A 23,339-nucleotide genomic window follows, 5' to 3' on the forward strand; every position below is an offset into this window, starting at 1 on the left:
TGGCCAGTCCTGATGGTGAGGCCCTGTTCCCAGCAGCTGCTCTTAGCGCTGGCCTTGTGTGGGGAGCGGCTGTTAGAGGAGGCAGTGAACCTCCTGCAGAGGCAGCTCCTTCCGATCTGTCCTGGCTCAGAGGCCTAACTGCTGCCCCCTGGGGGGAGCTTCTGGGTCTGTGAGGGCTTCCAAGGTGGAGCAGCTGTACAAACACACACTGGAGCGGGCGAGCACCATCAGCAGAGGTGGGTGACTGTGGCCTGTTTGTAGAAAGGGTCATGGATGCCACTGAGCCGGGAGCCGAGTGTGTGATGCTTAGTCAGGCAGCCAGGAAAGGAGCCTCTGAGGAAAGGGAAGCATTTTATTCCTGAGGTGGCGATTACACATGTATGAATTCATCGAGCGCTGAATTTAGGGTTTGTGCCCCTTAACTACCTCAATATATGTATTTTGTGGCTTATTTTGCAAAGCAGTGAAAAGGTATTACTATAATTTTATTTTCACTAAATTTGTTTCATTAAAATATGTGTAGTCTGAGGTGACCTACTGCCCTGCAGTCTACCTGTGTTAGGCCCTGGGACGTGTGGAGAAGGGGCTGGTCCCCCACGCCCTGCTGAGTTCCCTCGGGTCTCTTTGGGGCTGGGTGGCTGCACAATTCATAGTAACAGAAGATGAGAGGTCCGTGACACCCGAGGTGCTGTAGACCCCACTGGGGCCAAATAGCATGTGTGTCCTTTCATTCAGGAAAAGCTCTAGGAAGTGAAGGAAGCTGCAGGACTCTGAAAACAGTCCGTGAAAGAGCTCCAGGAAGCCAGAGTGGTGCCAGCTTGTGATGGGTCTTGAGCCACACGTTCCCAGAGGCGGGCCTTTCTGGGAGGCTCTGGCTTTCAGCTAATAAAGCCTGAGTCTGTTCCTTGTGGGTGTCAGCTCGGGATGAGCCAGTGGCTGCTGCTAACTTGGCTGTTCTGACCCCCAGAAAGGCCACTGCTGTGTGTCGTTCTGAAGTGGCACCCAGGGGCAGACTGACCAGAAGAGCGGCCCTCAGAGACCGGAAGGGAGAGCGGGTTTATTCGCTAGCTAGGGGCCCAGCGGAAGTCCGCTTCCAGAGTCTGAGCCCCGCTTCTGAGTTTGTTTCCATTTATCTGTTCTTCAGCCAGGGCGGGGAGCAGGCGGGATTTTACAGCAGCAGAACTTAGCAAAGGGCAGGGAGGTGGGGTAGTGTTGCTTTTACAGTTTATCTTTGAGACACAGGGAGATAGGGAGGTACAAGTGGGTGTTGTCTCAGCAGTTCATCTTTGGGAACCGTGACTTGGAGGGGTTAGCAGGAGGCCGAGCCCTGAGACCCGTCAGCCTTGAGACCTCAGCCTCTGCTTTGCCCTTTGTTCCTTTGCATTTTATTTCCACTTCCTGAGTGGTGCTTGCTCCATGGAAATGTGTGCTGCCGTCTTGGACTGGCTGTGGAGCGCGCCTTGGCTGGCTGAGCAGGCTCTGACTGACTGCGCTGTCCTGGCCCCCCTGCCCCGCGTTTGTCTATGTCAGATGACTGTGACCCCAGGGTGCTGTCTCAGCTCTGTATGAGCGTCCTGTTGTCCCAAGAGGTCTTTTTGTCCCCAGGCTTGTGCAGGAGAGTGCATGTTCACAAAGGCCTCATGGAACCAGGATCAGGGTGTCTTAGAAGAACCCCCACCTGTCCCAGTTTGAAGAACGATGCCGCTGCTGGCTAGTCCCATGCTGTGTGCATTTTCCCCTGTGCTGGTATTTTTTCAGTGTATGTAAGCAGTTTATCATGTCCTTCAGAAGTTGGGGATTTTGCTCTCACGGGAACATTGAGGGTACTGTGGTTCTCTCCAGTGGGCTCTGACCCTTCACTTATTGGTGCTCGGAGTGTCTCCAGGGAGGCCTCCAAAGAGCCCATTGTCAGCACAAGGTGGCCTTCACGTGTCCACTGATGTGCAGCCCCTCTCGTGTCGCCGCCTTGACTGGTATCAAGTAGTGTAGTCACCCAAACCAAGATGCCAGTCGTGAGTACATGGTGCAGTCAGCGCCACCAGGGAAAAGCTGGCATTGCCGTTTACTGTAGGAGTGGCTGCCGGTGATGGTGAGGCATGTTCCTGCTTCAGAGATGGTAGATAGACCATGAGCAAGTACTTTTAAAGCAGTCCAATCAGTAGATGCTTTTATATTTCTGCTAATGTAACTTTTTTGTCTTTTAAATGGAGAGCTGGGTTATACGCAGAGCTGGAGAGGATAGTCATGAACTTCCCACTGTCCATCCCTGCTGGGACACTCCTGGGGTGAATCCTGAGTGTTGCTTTGCATTTGTTTATGGATATTCCAGCACGTACCTGAGCAACAGGAGTTCCTTTGGACAGGCGTACACACCTGGACACATCTAGATCAGCTCTCATTCCCCAGTTCTGTGAAATGGCTACTGCCTGCCTTTCTGCCGTTGGACGTGGTCTGTCTTAACGTAATTTTGTTTTGCGGATCCGGGGATTGAACTCAGGACCTTGCGCTTGCCAGACAGGCGCTGGTGCCACTGAACTAAACCTCCGGCCCCATGGTCTGTCTTAACTCCACAGTTCCACACAGTTACCCGAGGTCTTCATGTCCTCGCTCTGAACGAACAAAGATGGGAGCAGCTGTCGCTTGGCAGTGAGAGCCAGTCTTTCTGTAGGCTGCTTTTCCTTAATCAGGTGCAGATTATGCAACTAAGCTGTCTGTGCTGAGTCACTCTTCTCGTCAAATACATGCACTTCAAAGATGCATGTGGACAAGGCCACCCCCTCTCTCCCGTGTGGATCGGGTAGTGGCTGCAGCCAGGTGGACTGGGGTACGGGCTGCTGAGGGCCGAGGTTGAGCACCCCTGCCGGAGCACGCAGCCTGTCCTCACTGCCTGCGCTTGTGCTGCACAGGTCTCCGTCCCGCCGGGCGCACTGGACTGCTGGGTGTTCCTGAGCTGTTTGGAGGTGCTGCAGAGGATAGAAGGTTGCTGTGACCGGGCGCAGATAGACTCCAACATCGCGCACACGGTGGGGCTGTGGAGCTATGCCACAGAGAAGGTACCTGCTGCCTTGAGGGAGTGCTCTCGTGGTCCCCTTGGGTGCCTGCGACCTTGCAGCATGTCTGGATGTGGCTGTGGAGGCCGTGGCTCCTGCTGCTTCCAGTTCACTTGGAGGCAGCACACACTCACCTGCTTGTGCCAGGGGCTCCACGCCTGACTGGGCACGACAGCAGGCCCCACCGTATGTGCTCGTGGGTGTGTGCAGCAAGGGGCTGCAGGGCTGGGTTCGGATGTTTGTATTTAAATTCCTGAGTTCTCTGCTGACTCTTGTGGCAAAGTAATTAAAATTTGGGTTTACTTCAACAGTTAAAGTCTTTGGGCTACCTGTGTGGACTTGTGTCAGAAAAAGGACCTAACTCCGAAGATCTGAACAGGACAGTGGACCTTTTGGCAGGTCTGGGAGCCGAGCGACCTGAAACAGGTACTGCTGTCACTGAAGCATATAAGGACTGGATTTTTGGAAAGTATTGTGTGAAGGATTAGAGCATTTCACGAATATAGTAATTGGAAACATAGACATAATAATGTAGTTTTGGTTGGTGTGGCTTTGTTTGAAATTTCCACAGGATTGAGATGAGAGCCAGGTATGGTGGCTCAGGCCTGTAATACCAGTACTCTGGGAGGCTGAGGCAGGAGGGTCACAAGCTTGAGCCCTGACTGAGTAACATAGTGACACTTTGTCTTAAAAAAAAATTTAAAAGTCTGGGTATGTAGCTCAGTACAAAAACCCTGGGTTCAGTCCCCAGTACTGCAAGAAAAAATACGATGAGGTCATTTCCTGCAGTGTCTGAAGGTGAGTAGAGCGTGGCTGTGCAGATGTGAGTGAACTCATGAGGACTCTTCTCTTTCTCTTAAAGCCAGCACAGCTCAGAGTCCGTATAAGAAACTGAAGGAAGCGCTGTCGTCAGTGGAAGCTTTTGAGAAGCACTACTTAGTAAGTGTCAGGAGCCTTCTGCATAGCCCTGGGAGCAGCTCTGCCTCCAGGAGGCTTTGCTCTCTGCAGGGCCTTTGACTTCGGGTGTACCACCACTTGAGACCCCTTCCCAGGACTTTGCTAGGTCCTCAGGTATCCTAGGGAGTTGTGAACAAAGATGGGGCAGTTGCTCATCAAATGTTCATTAGTACCCCATGCCGCAGTTAGACACGAAGGCATCTCTGAGTACCTGTGACTTTTCAAGTGGATTTACCCCTTCAAGGACTGGAAGAGAGGAGCCCGAGTTCTTTAATTTGCGAAAGGGGGACCCTGTGCACTTGTGCAGAGCTGTGGTGCTTGATGTTGAAGGCTCCAGATTAGGGAGATCACACAGAAGCGTGGGTGGAGTTGTGGGGTCTTAGCCCGGCTGCCAGGCCACGCCCCACCGAGCGCCCCAGAGTGTGCTGGGATGGGGTCCCTGTCACACAGACAGTGGGGAAATGTCACAGCACCTGAGTGCGGAGGGGCTCTGAATAGTTACGTATTCTATGTTGGGTGAGTTCAGGGATTTCTCTTACTGACATGCTTCCTGATATCTTCACAAATCACTGGCTCTGTGGAGACTGCATACTACAGAAAATCAGCACAGAAATAGATGTCAAGTAAAGAATACTATGCTAATGACGTCGTTTGTGTCATCTTTGGGTAAATAAGATTGATCTAGTGTTAAAAATGCAAGTACATAATTCTGCCCCTCCCCCTTTTCACAGGATTTGTCTCATGCTACCATTGAGATGTATACGAGTATTGGAAGGATTCGGTCTGCCAAGTTCGTTGGAAAAGATCTGGCAGAATTTTACATGTAATTGATCTTGAACTTTTCATTGAATGTTACACATTTCATGCATGCAGCGAGAGAAGTTGTATGTATGGAGTTAATGTAAAGTATACATAAATTTGTGGGTTGAAAAATATAGCATCTGAACTAGTCATAATTTTTAAAAAATTTTTCTGAAACTGAAATGGAGAGTTTTCAGTTGTTACCTTTAACAACTGATACTGGTCTTTGAAGTTTTCATATTTAAGTTCAATTTATGTACACACAGAAAATGCTGTTAAGTCTGTCATGAGGAGGAATTAAGAGTCCACTCTGAGGGCAAGTTCAACCGAGTGTGTGTGGTGTTTCTCTAGTTGATGACATGTTTCTTAGGGTTGTAACCATCAAGGCCAGGGATGAGAAAGAGCCACGTGTGTTGGATCCTTGTGAAGGGGTTGGCTGAGGGCGGTAGGGTGTGTGGATGGTGTGTAGAGGCGTGTCCGTGTGTGTGGATGGTGCGTGGAGGTGTGTCCGTGTGTGTGTAGATGGTGTGTGGAGGCGTGTCCATGTGTGTGGATGGTGTGTGGAGCCGTGTCCGTGTCTGTGGATGGTACGTGGAGCCATGTCTGTGTCCGTGTGTGTGGATGGTACGTGGAGGCATGTCCGTGTGTGTGTGGATGGTGTGTGGAGGCGTGTCCGTGTGTGTGGATGGTGCGTGGAGGTGTGTCCGTGTGTGTGGATGGTGTGTGGAGCCGTGTCCGTGTCTGTGGATGGTACGTGGAGCCATGTCTGTGTCCGTGTGTGTGGATGGTACGTGGAGGCATGTCCGTGTGTGTGTGGATGGTGGGTGGAGGCGTGTCCATGTGTGTGGATGGTGCGTGGAGGCGTGTCCATGTGTGTGGATGGTGCGTGGAGGCGTGACCGTGTGTGTGTGGATGGTGCGTGGAGGCGTGTCCGTGTGTGTGTGGATGGTGTTTGGAGGTGTGTCCGTGTGTGTGGATGGTACGTGGAGCCATGTCCGTGTGTGTGTGGGTGGTACGTGGAGACGTGTCCGTGTGTGTGGATGGTGCGTGGAGGTGTGTGTGTGTGTGTGGATGGTGTGTGGAGGCGTGTCCGTGTGTGTGGATGGTGTGTGGAGGCGTGTCCGTGTGTGTGTGTGGTGTGTGGAGGCGTGTCCGTGTGAGGGGTGGTAGTGTGGGGGTGTGGGTGGGTGAGAGAATGGTCTTGGGATTGCTATAACGTGTTTCCAAGTAGTGTGCAGACTTCATTGGAGTTTGATATCAGAGAAAAGGACCTGAAATGTAGCTCAACTTCAGCATTTATTCTATAAAAGCAGCCTGTTGAAGAGAAGAGAGCCTGGCTAGCAGTGTGCTTACTGTTTCAAAGCACTGAAAAGATGTAAACTATATGGGAAAAGATATTTGTTCACATTTTTCAAAAAATAATGTGTGCTTGAAATGAGATCTTAAAATCTATAATAAGGTAATTTAGGTAGATGAAACCTGAAAGAAGAATATATTTGAAGGGACGTGGGTTGCTGGGAAGGATTCTCAGATCACCTAGGACCGCTTCATTCTCCGATGGGTGTGGCAGGCAGGAGGGCTGCAGGAGACCTCGAGCATCACTGGTCCCAACCCTAAGGAGCAGTTCTCTGTCATTGCTATTGCCAGGAGGAAAAGGTCTCCCCAGAAGGCAGAGAGCTACCTTCAGGGAGCTTTGAAGAACTACCTGGCCGAGGGTTGGGCCCTGCCTGTCACGCACACCCGGAAGCAGCTTGCCGAATGCCAGAAACACCTTGGGCAAGTTGAGAAGTATCCTTTACTGCCAGCATTTTCACCAAGTAGGAAAATTGCTTTCTGTTTTAGGAGCAGTGTTGTTCACCACTGAATATTTAATAATGCCTAATATTGAGGAGAAAATCCTACATTACACATACCATGTAGAATGTGAAAATGCCTCATTAATATTTTGTAAGTCTAATTTTGACTTTCTAATAACTAAAATAAGCACTTTGGCCACCCTTTGAAGGCTAGGGTTACTTAGCCCTTTTGTCGCAGCGTCCTCAGTTCAAGGTTCTCCCTCCAGGCCCCTTAACTCTGTCCAGCTACCTGCAGACCAGCAGCCTTCTGGCCAGTGATCAGCACCTGACCAAGGAAGAGCGGAAGTACTTTTGCCAGGAGATACTCAGCTTTGCTGGGTGGCCTGCAGACAGCCCGGGTGAGTCCAGTGCATCCCAGTTTATTGTGAGCACTTGGGAGGCTGAGCCAGAGAGATCACTGCAAGTTCGAGGCCAGCCTGGGCTGCATAGTGAGTTCAAGGCCAGCCTGAATTACACAGTGAGACCCTGTCTCAAAAAGAAAAAATGAAACTAAAAAAGAAAACCTGAAACCTTAATTGAGTACCATTTTCACAAACTGCAGAAAAATAATAATACAAAGTATCCCATTTATCTGGAGTCAACAGTTAGCACTTTGATCACTTTAGTGTATAGTAAGCATGCATCTCTCTCTCTTTTACCTTTTTTCTTTTTGCTGAACTTCAAGGAAACTCCACTCCCCCAAACAGCTTAGCATACATTTTCTAGAAATAAGGACAGATGGTCTCCTAACCACCTAAGGAGTTCACGGGGTTCTGCTATCACCTTCAAAGAGGTCCATACTCAGATTTCCCTAATTGTCTCAAAAAACTGTTTCTGGAAATATATTTTAATAGAGGCCAACAAGGGACTTCATACTGCATTTGGTTGTTATATCTCAATTCTTTTTTAGTTCAGAACAGCTATTCTCAATTTTGTTTTGTTTTTTTACAACACTGACATTTTAAACCTGTTAGCTTTACTGAGGTAGAGCCCACCTGTCGTGATCCCCCATTAAAGTGTGCATGCAGTGGCTTTTAGCATATTCACAGGTGTGTGCACCCACCACCACCCCATTTAGAATGCTGTCATCACCCCAGAAAGAAACCCCCTGCTCCCCCAACGCCACTAGCCATCTGTCTCTGGGACACCTGATCTGCGTGCTCAGGTCTGGCTCAGCCCACCGTGAGGGTTCAAGGTTCTCAAGGTTCGCCCACAGTGGGCACGCGGCTGTGTTTGCACCCATTGTGGAGCATGCTGTGTTGGGCCAGTCGGCTCGCATTCTGGCCCACTCTGGAGTCTGGCAGTGTTCACTCAGGGGAGCATCTGAACAGAAGTGTGCTCAGCGCTGTGACGGACACACTCGGTAATGATGCAGTGTGGCAAAGTCGCTTGGTTTACTGAGGAGAGCACTTACCTATGTAGTGCATGTCACTCTGCTGCTGCTGGCGGGACAAACACCGTGGCCAGGGCTTTCTTTCCTCCGAGCTCTGGAGGCTGGTGTTGGAGGTCAGGTATGGAGGCTCAGGTTTGGGTGAGGCCTCTTCCTGGTCTCCGGTGTCCTCACACCAGGGGAGAAGAGAGCAAGCCGCCTGGTGGCTGTCCTTGTAAGGACACTGATCCTGTCACGAGACCCCTTGACATCCTGAGTCATCCCTGCCCCAGCCCATCTCTGTTCCCCATCCTGGGAGGGGGTCAGGGCTTTGTGCATGAGCCTCAGGGACATGATCCGGGCCGTGGCAGCAGCTGACCATGTGAAAGCAAATTTTCCAGAAGCTTTGGCTCCAGGTTTGCACAGTCCTTGACTTTGGTGGCTTCCCTTGAAGAGGACCGCCTGGACAGTTCCTCAGGAGCACCAGAGCGGCACAGTGGTCTGTTGGCTCTTTAATGAGCCTGAATGGGCTGTTGGCACCATGGCCATGCCTGCTGCTTGCTCGTGTGGCAAATGGCTGAATTACGGTTCTGCCAGTTTCCGTGGCATCTCTATGTGGGTCCCATATTCCATCACTGTTTACTGCTCCTCCCTTATCTTACAGTGTCAGTCTTGGCCAGTCTTCTTTAGTTCATGTTAAGCTGTTTTCTTTTTCCTTTGCAGTGCTAGGGAAGGGCTTTGTGTATGCTAAGCACATGCTCTGCCACTGAGCTGTGCTCTAGCCCCCTTAGTTGATGAATGGCTAAGAAATGCTCACTGGTCAGTTTTGCAGTCTGCCTTTTCCCTGACCAAGCCAGGGTGCTTGTAGAAAGGAGGTTGGAAGGCCAGAGTGCCATGGCTTCTCCCCACCTGCCCAGTGACCGCAGAGCTGGCTGCTTCGGGTCCTGGGTTGGAGCCTAGCTGGGACACCTTGACCTATTTCTGCATGCGCAGTGGGGGTCCTGGCATCTTTCCCTGAGATGTTTAAGTAGGAAGAAAAGTGTGGGGGCCCCTAGACAATCTAGGAAGTGTGCTGTTGACAAGGTTTATATTAAACTTGAGGAGTTAGTTGATGTGTGTTCTCTTAAGTTTGCCACACCAATTAGTTTCTGTTATTTTCATAATTTCCCTGACTTGTCTGTGCATTCATTTATATTTTCCTGTTGACAAAATCCTCTTGAGCTGTGATGGAGGCAGGAGGTGGGCAGCTCTCCAGCCTCTCTCTCTCTTGCCCTCACTGGCACCAAGGGCAGGGCCAGGGGACCACCTTGCCGCAGCCGGTGGCCTGGGCAGGACACGCGGTCTGTGTTCTCAGGTCACAAGGTGGTGCTGCCCATGCACTCCTTCGCACAGCTGCAGGACCTGCACTTCGACCCTCCCAACGCCGTGGTCCACGCGGGTGGCACCTTGTCCCTGGAGATGACCGTGTACAGCCAGATGCCGGTCCCTGTGCCTGTAGACCAGATTGCCATCAATGTGCACTTCAGTGTCGAGAAGAACAGCTACCGGAAGACTGCTGAGTGGCTGACCAAGCACAAGACACCCAATGGCATCATCCACTTCCCCGCTGAGGTCTCCCCACTCCCCCCGGCCCAGAGCAGCTTGCCTGCGCTGGAGCTGTCTGAGATGTTCGAGCGCAGCCCTTCAGACAATGCCCTGAACACCACGGGCATCATCTGCAGAAACGTCCACATGCTGCTGCACAGGCAGGAGGGTGGCTCTTCTCTAGAGGCGCCCTCCGGGGTGGCCCTGGAGGACGGGGCCCACGTGCTGAGGTGCAGCTGCGTGACACTGGAGCCCGGGGCCAACAGGGTGGCGTTCAGGACTCAGGTTGGTGGAGAAGGCTCAGTTGAGGCCTGCTGTCTGGCTCACTGTATTTGTCTCCACTGTTATTTATGGTGTTTTGGCTGTTGCTCAGTTTTGACTGAAGCTCTTTATGGGGATTCAGTTAGCTTTCTAGCTGAGTGGAGCCCGTACTGTTGGCCTTGTGAGCCAGTCATCATCCTCACTTGCTAACATGGGATTTTAAGGAAGGTAGTGCAGTCACTGAGCTCCGTTTCCCGTTTTTTTGGCTGCATCAGTGTTAAAACAGTTGCCTCTGGCTGAGCATGGTGCCCAGTACTCTGGGAGGCTGAGACAGGAGGATTGCAAGTTTAAGCCCAGCTTGGATAACTTAGTGAGACCCTGTCTCAAAAAAATAAAAATGGGGCTAGGGATGTATCTCAGTGCAAATGCCCTGGGTCTAATCCCCAGAACCACAGAAAACTGGCCCCCTCTGCCGTGCTTTCCTCTGATGAAGTGTGCCCTGAGTGCTCTCCTCTGGGGCGAGATCTCTCTGTGACCAGGCCAGACTTGGCCTCAAGCAGGCCGTGCGTCTGCCAGGTCTCCTGCCTGCCCGCACGGCAGATGTCACCCTTTCCTTTCCATAAACACCCTTATCCGAAGCATCAGATTGAGCAGAAGTGTCCATGACTCTGAGATCGGGGCTTCTGGCCCCCTTCTCAGGAGCAGACATGGGCGCACAGGGCGGAGACCAGGAGGGGGAGCAGGCGGTCGGGTCCTGCTGTGGGATGCTCAAGCTACAGAGTACTTGCCGTCTTCCCAAGTGCCTGCTTCTGACCTAGGCCAAGGAGCCGGGGACGTACACACTCCGGCAGCTGTGCGCCTCGGTGGGCCCTGTGTGGTTCGTGCTTCCGCACATCTACCCCATCGTGCAGTACGACGTGTATTCTCAGGAGCCACAGCTGCACGTGGAGCCACTGGCAGGTGAGTGGTGCCCGGGGCCATACAGGAAGAGGGAGTGGGGACTTAGTTTTCGCTGCCTGTCGGCCTTTGAGGCTCCCTAGCTGGCAGGATGGAGCCACCTGTGGCTCTTCTGTTCCTGGAACTGCTGACTCTGGTATTTAATAACTGGTGTGTCTGAGAAGAAGCAAGTAGAAAAGTTACTGAAAGTCAGCGCAGGTCTGCTGCGGGCACTGAGGCTTCGGTTTCCTCCCGGAGCTGTGTCAGAGGCTCCAGGTTGGGGCTGGGCAGAGGGCCCCGCTCCAGTGCCAAGTAAGCCTGGCCCTCCGGCATCGCACTTGAGTTCAGAGCTTCTTCCATTTTGCTCAGTTCCAAAATTAGGAACTGGTGTTCAGTCTGTTGAGGACCACTTGGCCCCTGACTCGGCACTAGTGAGCGAGAGTCACCGCTGTTTAGGCTGGGAGCAGCATGCTTGCTTGGTGTTTTTCCAGTTGAGTCCCCCATCCTCCCTGTCTTTCTGCATCAGCTTGTGCTAGGGTAACAGCTGCAGCTAAGCAGCTGCCTCTGAAGTGATCCACCCTGCAGGGTGCCCTGTGGCAGGGCTGAGCTCTGCTCCTGCAGTGCCACATCCCCAGCCCCCTTGCTCCCTGTCCTCCCCAGCCTTCGCCCACCTACCTCCTCTCTGCTCCCTTCCTTCTCCTGCCTCGGGCCTGCTTCTATCTCCCCAGGCCAGGATTCGCAGAGGCTTCGGCGCCTGCTGCCCTCAGGTCCGGCTGGGTGGGCAGTACCATCCCGACAGCTGTGTTTCTGAGCCAGGCAGTGAGCTTGTGCACAGCTCCACATACACAAGTGGTTAGGGCAGCGGGTGGAGACCGAGCAGGGCCTGGGGTGCCCAGAAGAGCAGGTCTCATGCAGTGGGAGACAGGGCCCCCTGCTCCTCTCATCACAGGCCCTGACTGCGGCCTTGTTCCCTTTAGATAGCCTTTTGGCTGGCATTCCTCAGAAGGTCAAGTTCACTGTCACCACCGGCCACTACACAGTGAAGAACGGGGACAGCCTGCAGCTCAGCAACGTGGAGGCCATGCTGGTCCTGTGTCAGGGAGAGAACAGAGCTGTGGTCTACTCTAACTCGAGAGGTACTGTGTGGGCAGGTGTGGTGGAGGTGGGCTCGGGATGGCCACATACCGGGAGACTGTGACAGATGGCGCCACTGCCACCGGGTCAGCCTGTCCTGACACTTCCTGTGTCCACGTGTGCAGGCGGCATTTGAGGTCAGCGCTCAGAGGTGGACTAACCTGGCCCTGAGCTGGGAGAGTTTTGGGAGAGCAGACAGCCTGCAGCGTGTCCCTGGGTGGTGCTGACCTCGATGGGGCACCACGTGCAGCTGGCCTGCACTCCACGGGCCCCCGCCAGCCTCGCCGCCCCACCACCCACTGAAAGACAGGAGGCGGTCCCCTTTTCAGGGGCCATCAGAAGCCCTGTCAGAGGGTGCTTGCCGGTCCCTAGCCACACAGGCGGAAGGGGAGCCGCTTGTCTTCCTCTGGGTGGAGGTGGAGCCACCCAGGTGGCGCCCTGAGCTCTCTGCCCTGAGAGTGGCTCCTGGCCTGCCAGCTTGCCCCCTGTGTCCTCTCTGGCTTTCCTTGGCCTGGCCTTTCCCTGGCTGGCTGCAGGACAGCAGGAGCCTGCCATTGAGAAGGAAAAGGATGTGCCTCATTCGAGCTTTCTATCCTGTAGAAGAGTCCTCCACCACAGTGCTCCGGATCCAGTCCTCCGACAAGGTCACGAGCATCGGGCTGCCTGCCACACCTGCATACCACGTCATTGAGTTTGAGCTGGAGGTTTTGTCCCTGCCATTGGCTCCAGCATCTAGCAGGGAGAGCGACATGCCAGGGACACCGGAGCACCCCAGGAAGCAAAAGGACAGACAGAGGGCAGGCCCCTGCATGGTCACCACCGACCACAAGGTAGGGTGGGCAGCAGGCTGAGGAGATATGGCAGCCGCTTCTGTCCCTTGTGTGTGGCCAACATCTTCGCTCACACCAGGGGGAGAAGTAGGACTGGGCCCAGATCCTGCACTCCAGAGAGGCATAGAGTGTCAGACAGGTGGACGCCCGTGGGTGAGGGCCAAGGTCCAGCCCAGAGAGTGGGAGGAAATCCCTGCTCTGCTCCTGCACAGAGCCTTGGGAGCCACTGGTGACACTCACTGCAGCAGGAGCCACCTCCATCCCAAACAGGGGGAAAGAAGCCAAGTCCTGGTGCCCTCTCTGCCCATCAGGGAATCGCTGCCTTGTCCACACAAGGCCCCATGTGGCCTGGTCTCCATCAGGAGCTTGGCACCAGAGGGGGGGGATGCTTACATGGCCACTGCCCTCTAGGGTGTGGGAGTGTCCTGCCTCCGGTGCCTTCCTGCGTGTTTCCTCTGGACCTCACGTGCTCTGGAGCCATCGAGGCCAATCTGGTGCCACATGGCCCCCTGCTCCTTCTGTCTCGGTTTTGTCTGTGTACATAGCTTTGAGTTTCTCGCTTGTTTGTGCACGTTTAGTAGATTTCTACTTTGTGAACAGTGCACAGAAGTCATGATGAAATGTCTGAACATCAGCAGCCACTGCAGAGTCAGTGGGCTGAGCGTGTGTCCCTCTCTGTTCCCCACAGTTGTCCATCGATTGCCCGTGGTCCATCTACTCCACTGTCATTGCACTGACATTCAGTGTGCCCTTCAGGACCACGCACTCCCTGCTCTCTGCTGGAACCAGGTATCGAGGCCCTGCCCCTTCCCCACTGTGCTGCTGCCTTGTGATTGTTAGGGTGCCTTCCTACCTAACCGCAGTGCCACTGGCCCTGGTCGGACTCATGGTAACTCCCAGGTGTCTGTAGCACCTAGTTCATGCTCAGTGCTCCTGTCTCTCCAGTGGCACTTGGCACTTGACCTGGGGTCCGGACAGGTCCCTGTGTGGCTGCTTGCCTGTATTTGCCCCTCCTGTGCATGTTAGGCCATTGTTGTGTTTGGCAGGCCGCTGTCTGACCTCTGCACGGTCTCCTGGACTCAGCCGACCACCTCCCCTGCTCGGGTCTCATGTCGTCAGCGTGGTTGCCTCTGGAGAAGGGTCTGTCCAAATGCTGCCTTTTGCAGCCCAGTGATTCTTTGCTCTGGGGGCTGACGTCGACTCTGGAGGGGCTGAGCAGCACTTCTGGGTGCCCCCGATGCCTGGGCCACAAGCCTGCCCTCTGGTGGGATGCCCACAGATATCTCAAGACTCTACAGTTCCTGGGAGGGGCTGTGTTGTCCAGCTGAGGGCCCTGCTCCGGACGCTTGGTCACCAACAGCTGTGTGTGGAGGTGACGCAGTGCGGTGCATCGCGGAATGCTACACAGAGTGATGCCGCCAACACTGACCACTGTCAGGGTCCAGCCTGGTCTCCGCTGTAACCTTCCCTGCTTCATTGATGATACCTGGAAAACAGGAAGGAAAAATGTTAAGCCCGTATGCTGTGTAGAGCATTATACCAGCAGTGGCTTTTTTCTTCAGATCATAGCAGGGGAACTGGAGCCATTAGTGGTTAAAAACCTGTCATCTCTCAGAAAACCCTGGGTGCTTTTAAGAAAATGTCTTTCCTTAAAGACTCATTTTCACAGCTCTGCGGGTATCAGGGATGACTTGGTTTCTCGGTGACCAGTCCTGACTGCTCTAAGGATGAGTGCCCGTTGCCCTTCCCCGAAGGACACTGTGGCCCGCTGCCTGATTGGGGAGGGCCACACGTTGTGCCATGATGGCCCTGCTTCACAAATAGGGTGTCCTCTCACCCCCTTCCCCACAGGAATAGCTTTTTAAAACACATGTGGGTTTCTTGGGCACTTTTATATTTGAAATCAGAAGCAGAAATTATTTTGCTTTGTCACTTTTGTAGTCTCCTCATCAGTGAAGGTCTTCCTAACAAGGCTGAGATACATGTAAAAGATTATTACATGTCAAAATCATGCTTTGCTTTCCTCCTTTAGGAAATATGTTCAAGTTTGTGTCCAGAACTTGTCAGAGCTTGACTTCCAGCTGGCAGAGAGTAATCTTGCAGATACTGGAGGCTCCACCACCCTGCAGCTGACACCACTGAATGCACCATCCCTGCAGGTAAACACCCTCTAGGCCTGGTGCAGCAGGACCCAGGCCATGTAGTTTGCTGAAGTGGAGTGGTGAGCTTTGGGCTTGAGCCAGAAGTGCAGAGAAGAGTCTCGCTGCTGACCCAGAAGAGCTTGTGTGTGCTAAGCAGGCCTGAGCCAGTGCCATGCTTGCCGGGATATGTGTATGGCATGTCACTGATATACTAAGTGGCCTTGGGCTTGGCTGAGGGGTGCAGCAGACGTGTTAGAAGAATTTAGGCTCACACATGGCCTACTCTGCACACGATTTATGCAAACATAGGCTCATGCAGGACTCTCCTGTGGACCCCGGGCATGGATACTGGTCCCCTCTGCCTGTTAGGGGAAGGAGTCCTGGGTGTGGGGCAGCTCTGCGGACATCACCCCTCCTTTGCCGTGGGGGCAGCCTCCTCAACAGAATCACCGAGGCACCTCTAGTTACCACCCTGCCCTTTCCTGCTCCTTTTCTACATGTGCTTTTGCAAGTAAATGCTGAATGTTCACAGGATCTGAGGCTTTTTAATGGATCTGTCTTCAGCATTTTCAAAAGGCTATCCTGCTACTACTGGACTGTTTTCATGTCTTACCTGAGCCTGTCTCCATCCCCTAGGTTTGGAGTCTGCATTAGTCACGTTCAGGTTATGCATCTGGCTGTGCTAGTTCTAACTCAACTTCGTGTTAAATAGAGATCGATGGGTGTGAGTGTGAAGATGTCAGTCGCAGCCCCCTTTTGGTGACATGTTTGGGGTGTCCTGGGCACTAAGAAAGATTCCTGAAGCCTCTTACTGTCCCAGTGCTGTGAGGCTCTTGGACTCACGGGAACCAACACTGTTTCCAGGTCGCGTGCCACCTGCGCAGGGCCGGGTGGGACGGTGGCGCGGGGCAGTGGCTGGTGCTGCAGGACTGCAGGGCACACGCAGCGTGGCACAGCCTCCCCGGCGGGAAGGGGCTGTCTGCTCCTGTGCGGGGCCCTGGCGAGTAGCAGTGACAACGGCTCTCTTTGCAGCACATCCACAGCAAGCAGTCGGTGTTTTTCATCTGGGAGTTGAAGTGGACGCAGGAGCCTCCCCCTGCCCTGCACTGCCAGTTCTCCTTGGGCTTCTCCCCGGCCTCTGCAGAGCAGCTGTCCGTCCCCCTGAAGCCCTACACGTACGAATTCCAAGTGGAGAACTTCTTCGTACGTAGTGGGTCGTCTGGGGAGCGGAGCGGTGTGTGGGGTGCGAGGTGAGAGGTGGCGTCAGTCTTTGTAGTCTCGAGATGCACGTGGACAGATGCAGCGTAATGAAGCCGCAGCTCCGGGAGTCCAGTAGTTGGGTCCTTCCCCATGACACCCCGAGCGGCCTGTGCTCGTCCTCACCCTGATGGAGTTGCTCCCGGGAAGCCAGCTGCTTGGTGCTCTCTGTCGCCGTGCCAGCTCCCGTGCAGGCAGCCAGGGCCGTTGTTTTCTGAGTCTGGTTTTCTACATGGAGCGCTACCGGTGTCGCAGAGTGGCGGTTGCTGTGCAGGGAGAACCGTGTGAATCTGAGCTCGGAGGGGCACTGAGCGGGAGGAGCCAGGCGGGCAGGGGAGTGAGTGCATGGTCTGTCAGGCTCCCGACTGTACCTGTGCTGGGCTTTGTGACTTTCCCTTCCCTTCCTTGGAACCCTCAGGCGTCTGACCTGGGAGGTTTGCATTTGCAGCCTTTTCTCCCCGGCCTCTGACCAGACAGACACCTCAGTCCTTGTGTAACATAATCAGCGCAACAGTGTGTCCTTCCTGGGGCATGGGCAGCAGCCAGCAGGGGTCCTGGAGGTGCTGAGGGCTCTGCGAGGGGTGACCTGGTTGTTTACCACAGGCGATCTGTCGGTCCCTGCCACTGTCACTGTCCTGGCACTTTTTCCTCCTCAGAGTAGAACATAGAAAGGGTTTCTGAGGCCTTGTGTAGCTGAGGCCGCCGCCCTGTGCTCAGCGCACTGGTCCCTGCCATCTGCAACAGCTGCCTGGCAGCTGCGGAGTGCTGTGCCCTGGGCTGTGCATCCCTATCCGTGTGGACATTGACCGTGGCATTGCGTCATGGCTCATGGCCAGGGGTGTGTCCTCGTAGGTTCAAGACCTTCACTCATTTTTATTTATTTTGTTTGTTTGTGTGTGTGTTTTTGGTACCAGGGATCGAACTCGGGACCTTGCGCTTGTGAGACAGGCGGCAGCACCACTGAGCTAAATCCCCGGCCCCTTCACTCATTTTTAAATGGGGCGATTTGTTTTTTTATAAATGGACCCTAAGTTCTTTGTACATCCCAGGTCTCAGCTCCTAACAATACTGCATAATAATCGGAAGTGTTTTCTGCCATTCCGTGAGTTGTCTTTAGTTTCTTAATGGTGTTCTTTGAGGCACAGAAGTTTCTAGTTTTTGGTAAAATCTCATTATTTCCCCTTTTATTGCTCAGACTTTTGTTTTTAGATCTGAGCAATCATTGCCTCATAGGAGGTTATAAAGGTTTCCTCCTCTGTTCCCTTCCAAGAGTTGTGTAGGCTTCGTGTTTGGATCTGGGCTCTGACCAACTGTGAGTTAGTGTCTGTGGGGGTTGAAGGCATCCACAGCCCCTCTGTGCATGTGGCTCGTCAGATGTCCTTACACCATGTGCCAAGCAGACCCTCGGCCACCAGGCGGTGTGGCACCCCTGTTGCAGTCAGGTGGCCATAGCTGTGAGCTTGTTGCGCCAGAGGTTTGTTAGTCGCCGGCCTGCAGCCCGTGAAGGAGCCAGCTCCTCCTCTAGCTGCGCTGGTCCTGAGCAGCAGCATTGGAGCTAGGGTCAGACTTCAGAGCAGGCAGCCGCCATCACCACTTTCACTTTCGGGGCTCCTCCAAGCCCCGAGACAAGTGCGACCTTGGCTGCTTTGGGAAACAATCTGGGTCTCAAGCACCTGCTGTCGCGGAGAGGCTGGCCTTGGAGAGGCAGCTGCAGACTGCCCAGAGGGATACGGAGGAATTCTGTTGATTTTGCTAAGTCGTGATAGTGGCCTTGTGCTTTGGTAAGAAAACGCCTGTACATTTAGCAGTGAGGACTGAACACGTGGGTGAAGTGACAGGCTGTCTGGAATTTGCTGTGAAACATCTGGGGCAGATTCAGAAATGTAGATGAGCAGAGGGAGCAAAGGAAGGAAAGTGTTGATAAGCAGTGGGCTGAGCTGCCTGTGTGGTTAAAAGCTCTGAGAGGCTCAGTCAGTGGTGCAGAGGGTATTCACACAGCTGTTTGTTTTTGTGCTTGGAGATCGGAAGGCCCTGGGGCGTGGGCTCCCAAGAATGGGGCATCTGTGGCAGGGGTCGTGTGGGGCCAGAGGCCACAGCAGCCTCCTGGCTCGGCCCTCTGAGTCCTGTGTGTGTGAGCTTGTGTGTCCCTCCCCACCCAGACCCTGTACACCGTGAAGGCGGAGGTGCTGCCGCCCACGGGTGCGGAATACTGCAGGACTGGCTCGCTTTGCTCTTTGGAGGTGTCCATCACCCGGCTCGCTGACCTGCTGGAGGTGGACAAGGATGAGGCGCTGACGGGGTCCGACGAATACTTCTGCACGAAGCTCATGTATGAAGGTGGGTCCCGACGCCTGTTCTGACTTGTCGCAGGCGCTGTCTGTCCAGTGCAGTCCCAGGAGGGCCTTTCAGAGCAGTTGGTGCTCACTTGGTGGCTCACTGAGGGTGACCTCCGTGTTCATGGAACCTTCTAGCAGGCTTATCCAGGGGTGTCTGGGCCTCTTCTCCATGCGGTCCAGGACCTGGCGTGGCTCCTGAGGCAAGGCCAGGCCCCACTGCCCCACAGCCACCTGTCCTTCCGTCTGGGGCTCACGCTGTCCCCGGGTCTTCTCTGTCCACTTCCTCCTGGCTGCTTCAGCCCAGTGTTCTCACACACAGTGCACAATGCAGACGTTTATTATTTACAACCACAACAGTAAAGCTGTCACGTGATACATTCATGAAAACTACTTCCCAGAACAAAAGGGAGCCTAGTGAGTGTTTTGTGTCCTTCACACCTCTCTGAAGTCAGCGGCAGGAGGTACGTGACAGCCACGCCGTCTCGTCTGCGCTGCTCTGCATCTTGAGGGTGTATTTCCTTGGCTGAGTGCACAAAGACTGTAGCTGCCAGGGGGAAAGCTTGTAACAGCCTTTCCCGTAGCTGTGGACACTCTGGACACCACCTCAGGGCCTGACAGACTGGGTGCTGTGTGCAGCTCACCGTGCTCATTCATTGCATCCTTTGGCCCTTCCCATGCTCCCAGTGGACCTTTGTCAAACCTACTGTGCATCGGTCATTTGGAAAATACAATTCCTGAGTTAGGCGGCTCTTCAAGATGCTGGCGTGTCCTTTCACCATGTCCCAAAGTCACATTGCCAGAGCCCACTGCAGGCTCTGTGGGTGCTAGTTCCTGTCAGGCTTGCAGCTACCATGCAGGTTTTCCAAAATTCTAATTTTTGCTGAAAGTCTAAAGTGGATTCTTGGCAACAAGTACTGCTGGTTATTTTCTTTGAAGTGACAGCCTCACATTGTTCATTTATAAGAAAATATATGTTAGATAGGTGTGACTGATGACCCATAGTTTGTTAGTCCTGTTCCAGGCAAAAAGAGCCCTGCAGACACAGCGGCCGGCCTGTCCAGTCCAGTCCAGTCCAGTCCACAGCACCGCGCGCCCTGAGATAGTCTCCTGCAGTGGCCGCTGGTGCCGTGAGAATGCCAGATACCTGTGCCAGCGAGATGCCCTGAACTGGACGGCGTTGGCCACTGTGACTGCTTTGTGAGGGACATTCCTGGGTTGCTGCAGCCTCTGCTGTGAGAGTGAAAGGCGTCACCTTGAGCTTGGGGCCCTGCGGCCTATCCCCTCCTGCTGCGCAGTGCCCTCTCCGGTCCTCACTCCCCTGTGCCTGCTCCAAGCTGCTCCCCTCCTCCCGGGGCTTCCGTCTGTCTGCTTCTCAAGGCAAGGCTGTCCTGCTCACCCCCTTCCCCAGGTCCCCTCCTGCTCACTCCTGTCCCAGGCTGGTGGGTTGTGAGGACTGCAGAGTCATTGATAGGCTGGGTTTGAACACTGACCTCCATACTGACAGCTGCCATAGATCCAGACTGCTGTGTCCTGGGAGAGCCCTTGGGCCTGTGGTGGCCACCCCGCCCCGCCCCGCCCCGCCCACAGGTGGTTGCCCAGAAGGTCGGGTCGCAGTGCGGACCGTGGGTGCTGCCCTGTACTGTTCCAATTTAACCATGCTTCATTTATTTCAGGGGAAAAGTGGTTTTCTGTGTTTTTCCAGTGTGGTCCAGGGTGGACTAGAGCTGACTGCATGCCGGCTGACAGCAGTGCTGTATCCCATGTAGTAGAGCGTGTGTGTCTCGTGTGAAGGCGCAGTCAGACCCGGACAGGTCTCCCCAGCCCAGGGTCTCCCCAGCGGTGCTGCTTGCTCTGGTTGAGCACTAAATGGCCTCTGCTCCTCCTTTCAGTGGTCGACAACACCAGCAACTGGGCAGTATGTGGGAAGAGCTGTGGTGTTATCTCCATGCCCGTGGCAGCCCAGGCCACTCACCGAGTGCACATGGAAGTGATGCCTCTCTTCGCGGGCTACCTCCCCTTGCCTGACGTCCGCCTGTTTAAGTACCTCCCGCACCACTCTGCACACTCCTCCCAGCTGGACGCTGGTAAGGGCCCCGCAAGACCCAGGCTGCACTTCCTGATTGGCCCAGCCCAGGCGGAAGGCATCCTGGGCCGATGCATGTTTACTAAGCCCAACTTCAGCTGTCCTGACCAGCCACACTTCCTGGAATGTGGCCAGGCACTGTCCTTGGCTTTGGCCGGGCAGAGTCCTCTCGCCCACTCCTGTTTATGACAAAAGAGCTCACTGCCACAAATGGCGACATCCACAGAATGCAGGCAGCAGAGGACGCTGTTGCACCGGTCACTCCCGGTGGAGTGGGGGTGAGGGCCCAAGACACGAGACTGCATGGTAGCCCAGGAGGTCAGAGTTCGGGTCCCAAGGACAGTTCCCCACACATGTGTTGCTTTAGCTCTGTCATAGGTGGAACACTCCTAAGGCAGAGCCATAGGAGAGGTTCGTGCCGTGCAGGGCAGATGTGAGAGTTACTCAGCTGCCGACAGAGACTAACCTGAGGCCTAGCCTGCTGGCACCGTCTCAGCATGTGTCCGGGGCTGCGTCTTGGTGCCAGGTGCCCTGTACGGGCAGGCTCTGGGGTGACGTCCTTCCCGAGCGAGGTCCACTGGGGTAACGAGAACAATGGTCCCTCTTATTATTGTGCCAGGGCTTGTTCTCACTTCCCATGTGTTCTGCAGACAGCTGGATCGAAAATGACAGCCTGTCGGTGGACAAGCACCCGGACGACCAGCTGGACTGCAGCAGTGTGCGGAGTAGAGGCAGCGTGCACTCGGCCGCCAGCGGCGAGCACAAGGGCCTGCCCATGCCCCGGCTGCAGGCACTCCCCACTGGCCAGGTCTTCAACTCCAGCATGGGCACGCAGGTCCTGGTCATCCCCAGCCAAGATGACCATGTCCTGGAAGTCAGCGTGACATGACAGCAGCACTTTGGTCGTCTGGCGCCACAGACTGCTGTGATTGCACTTTAGGGACTGTGACTGGATTGCTCTCGTCGTAACATGCTAGCTCTACCCACACTTGGCAGCCCTGCTTGGCCACAGAGGTACCAGAGAATGGCACTGTGCAGCCGGTCAGCAGAGGCAGCATGTCCCCTCATGTTGTCTGCCATACAGGACCCTTGTTCTTTTCTTACCCCTTCCCTGTGCTGGTGTCTGACCGTTCTGCTCCAAGCCCTGCTCCTCCACTCACATAACCGCTGCTGCAGGACTGTTAGCCCGGCTTCCACGCAGCCCCATCTGCTGGCTCCGCATGGAAGCCTGTGTCCTCACTGGCCCCTGTGATGCCCGTGTGCTCCTCTGGTCACATGGCTGCTCAGCTTCCGGACTGCCTGGGAGAACGTGGGGTCTTCTGATCACCGACCCCTCTTTCCTCCAGGAACGCCCTTCAGGGCCAGTGGGTGGTGTGTGGGCGGGTCTGGAGGGACCGACCCCTTCTGTGCCTTGGGATGCCAGGCAGCTGACCAGGAGAGCCACGGGCTGGAGCCCTGTAAAGGTCCTTGAGAAGGACTAGGCCAGGGCGCAGGAGCAGGGCAGCGCGGAAATAGTGTAGGTATAAATGTTTCTGGTCCCTGTGTTCCCCACTGTTGATCGAATATCATATGCACTTGGAATTAAATATGTATTTATTTTAATTGTCATTATGTTTGTGGGGTTAGTATGTTATTTGCCTTTCTCTCATCTTCAGAGTCTCTTCATGTAATTGTGGCTGTAGAATCAGCATCTTCCTTTTGCACCTTAAGTCTTAGCTGATACTCGAGTGAAGTGAGGAGTACGGGTCCTCATGCTGTGTCCTAGGCCAGCTGTGGGGGACTGGGCCTGCAGTAACCTCTGCTGGTCCACTCGGTTGCAGTCAGACCGTACCTTCAGGCTCATTTACTTTCGGTTGTAAATTTAATTGTACATATGGTTGATTTATTATTTTTGAAAGTACAGACTGATGTAATGTTTAAGTTGCACCAAAAATCAAGGACGAAATAAATAAGTGTTTTTATTGGTGTGAAAGTCGAAGCTTGTAAGTAAGTGTTGTATATATTAACCCTTTAGCAGCTCTCCAAAGCAATGTATTTTTGTACATGTGAATAGAGTGCTCTGGATTTGCTGGCACGGGGTGCTTGGAACCCAGCTTGACCAGATGAACGCAGGCAGACGCAGTGGGGTCCAGCAGGGCCGGACCTCGGGAACAGCCCAGAGGTAGGAGTTGGGAGCGCCGGCCATGGTGACCAAGCAGTCTTCGTCAGTATTCTGTGTTGGCCTTTGCCTCAACCTTAAACAAAGGTGTGATCTTCCCCTTGGTGTTTTCAGTTCTAGGAATTGGAAAAATGCGTGAGGAAGAGAGATATCCATGTGCTTAAACTTTTTGGAAATCTATCTTCCTCATGTGTGGTTTACAGCTAATAAATGTGGGTGGGTCCACCTGGTTAGGCAAATTAGAACTTGAGACTAATGAAAAGTTCAGGGTCTCAGAAATAAGGTTTCTGCTGTAAGAGGTGCTGGATGCTTGCCTTACAGTCCTGTGAACCGGGGGTTCTCTGACATCCAGTGCTGGCAGAGAAGTATACATCCCTGCTGCCAGCGTGGAGCTGTGTGATACGCAGCGCAGTTTCCCTCCCACCAGAGATAGCCCAGGAACCGGGGCTTATTCATCACTCTGGTTTTCTAGTATCTGAGCACTCTCAAGATACAATTTTCTGATTAAAAATGTTTGTGGTCCTTTCTTACCTGGAAACTCAAATCAGAACTATCACAGATTCCTCCCCCAGTTACCTCTCTTGTGCAAACTAAGATAAATGCTTCT

At 54.0% G+C, this 23,339-nt stretch overlaps 1 protein-coding gene across 3 annotated transcripts in view; it reads left to right on the plus strand.

Annotated features, from left to right (window-relative positions):
• Positions 1–22,552, plus strand: part of Trappc10 (trafficking protein particle complex subunit 10) — a 70,175-nt gene extending 47,623 nt beyond the window's left edge. For all 3 annotated transcript variants that reach the window (XM_004842492.4, XM_087208025.1, XM_087208036.1), the window contains 16 exons: positions 2,907–3,053; positions 3,362–3,476; positions 3,913–3,989; positions 4,739–4,830; positions 6,456–6,596; positions 6,890–7,002; positions 9,367–9,881; positions 10,676–10,817; positions 11,771–11,929; positions 12,528–12,757; positions 13,446–13,546; positions 14,790–14,916; positions 15,931–16,101; positions 18,315–18,492; positions 20,381–20,575; positions 21,225–22,552. In XM_004842492.4, the coding sequence (XP_004842549.2) occupies positions 2,907–3,053; positions 3,362–3,476; positions 3,913–3,989; positions 4,739–4,830; positions 6,456–6,596; positions 6,890–7,002; positions 9,367–9,881; positions 10,676–10,817; positions 11,771–11,929; positions 12,528–12,757; positions 13,446–13,546; positions 14,790–14,916; positions 15,931–16,101; positions 18,315–18,492; positions 20,381–20,575; positions 21,225–21,463 (2,742 nt within the window). In that variant the 3' untranslated portion in view covers positions 21,464–22,552. The remainder of the gene's footprint in view (positions 1–2,906; positions 3,054–3,361; positions 3,477–3,912; positions 3,990–4,738; positions 4,831–6,455; positions 6,597–6,889; positions 7,003–9,366; positions 9,882–10,675; positions 10,818–11,770; positions 11,930–12,527; positions 12,758–13,445; positions 13,547–14,789; positions 14,917–15,930; positions 16,102–18,314; positions 18,493–20,380; positions 20,576–21,224) is intronic.
• The last annotated feature ends 787 nt before the right edge of the window (positions 22,553–23,339 follow it).

Source organism: Heterocephalus glaber, unplaced genomic scaffold (assembly GCF_053883595.1).
Source record: "Heterocephalus glaber isolate CG9 unplaced genomic scaffold, H.glaber_assembly_v1.0 deba00000122, whole genome shotgun sequence".
Lineage (NCBI taxonomy): Eukaryota > Metazoa > Chordata > Mammalia > Rodentia > Bathyergidae > Heterocephalus > Heterocephalus glaber.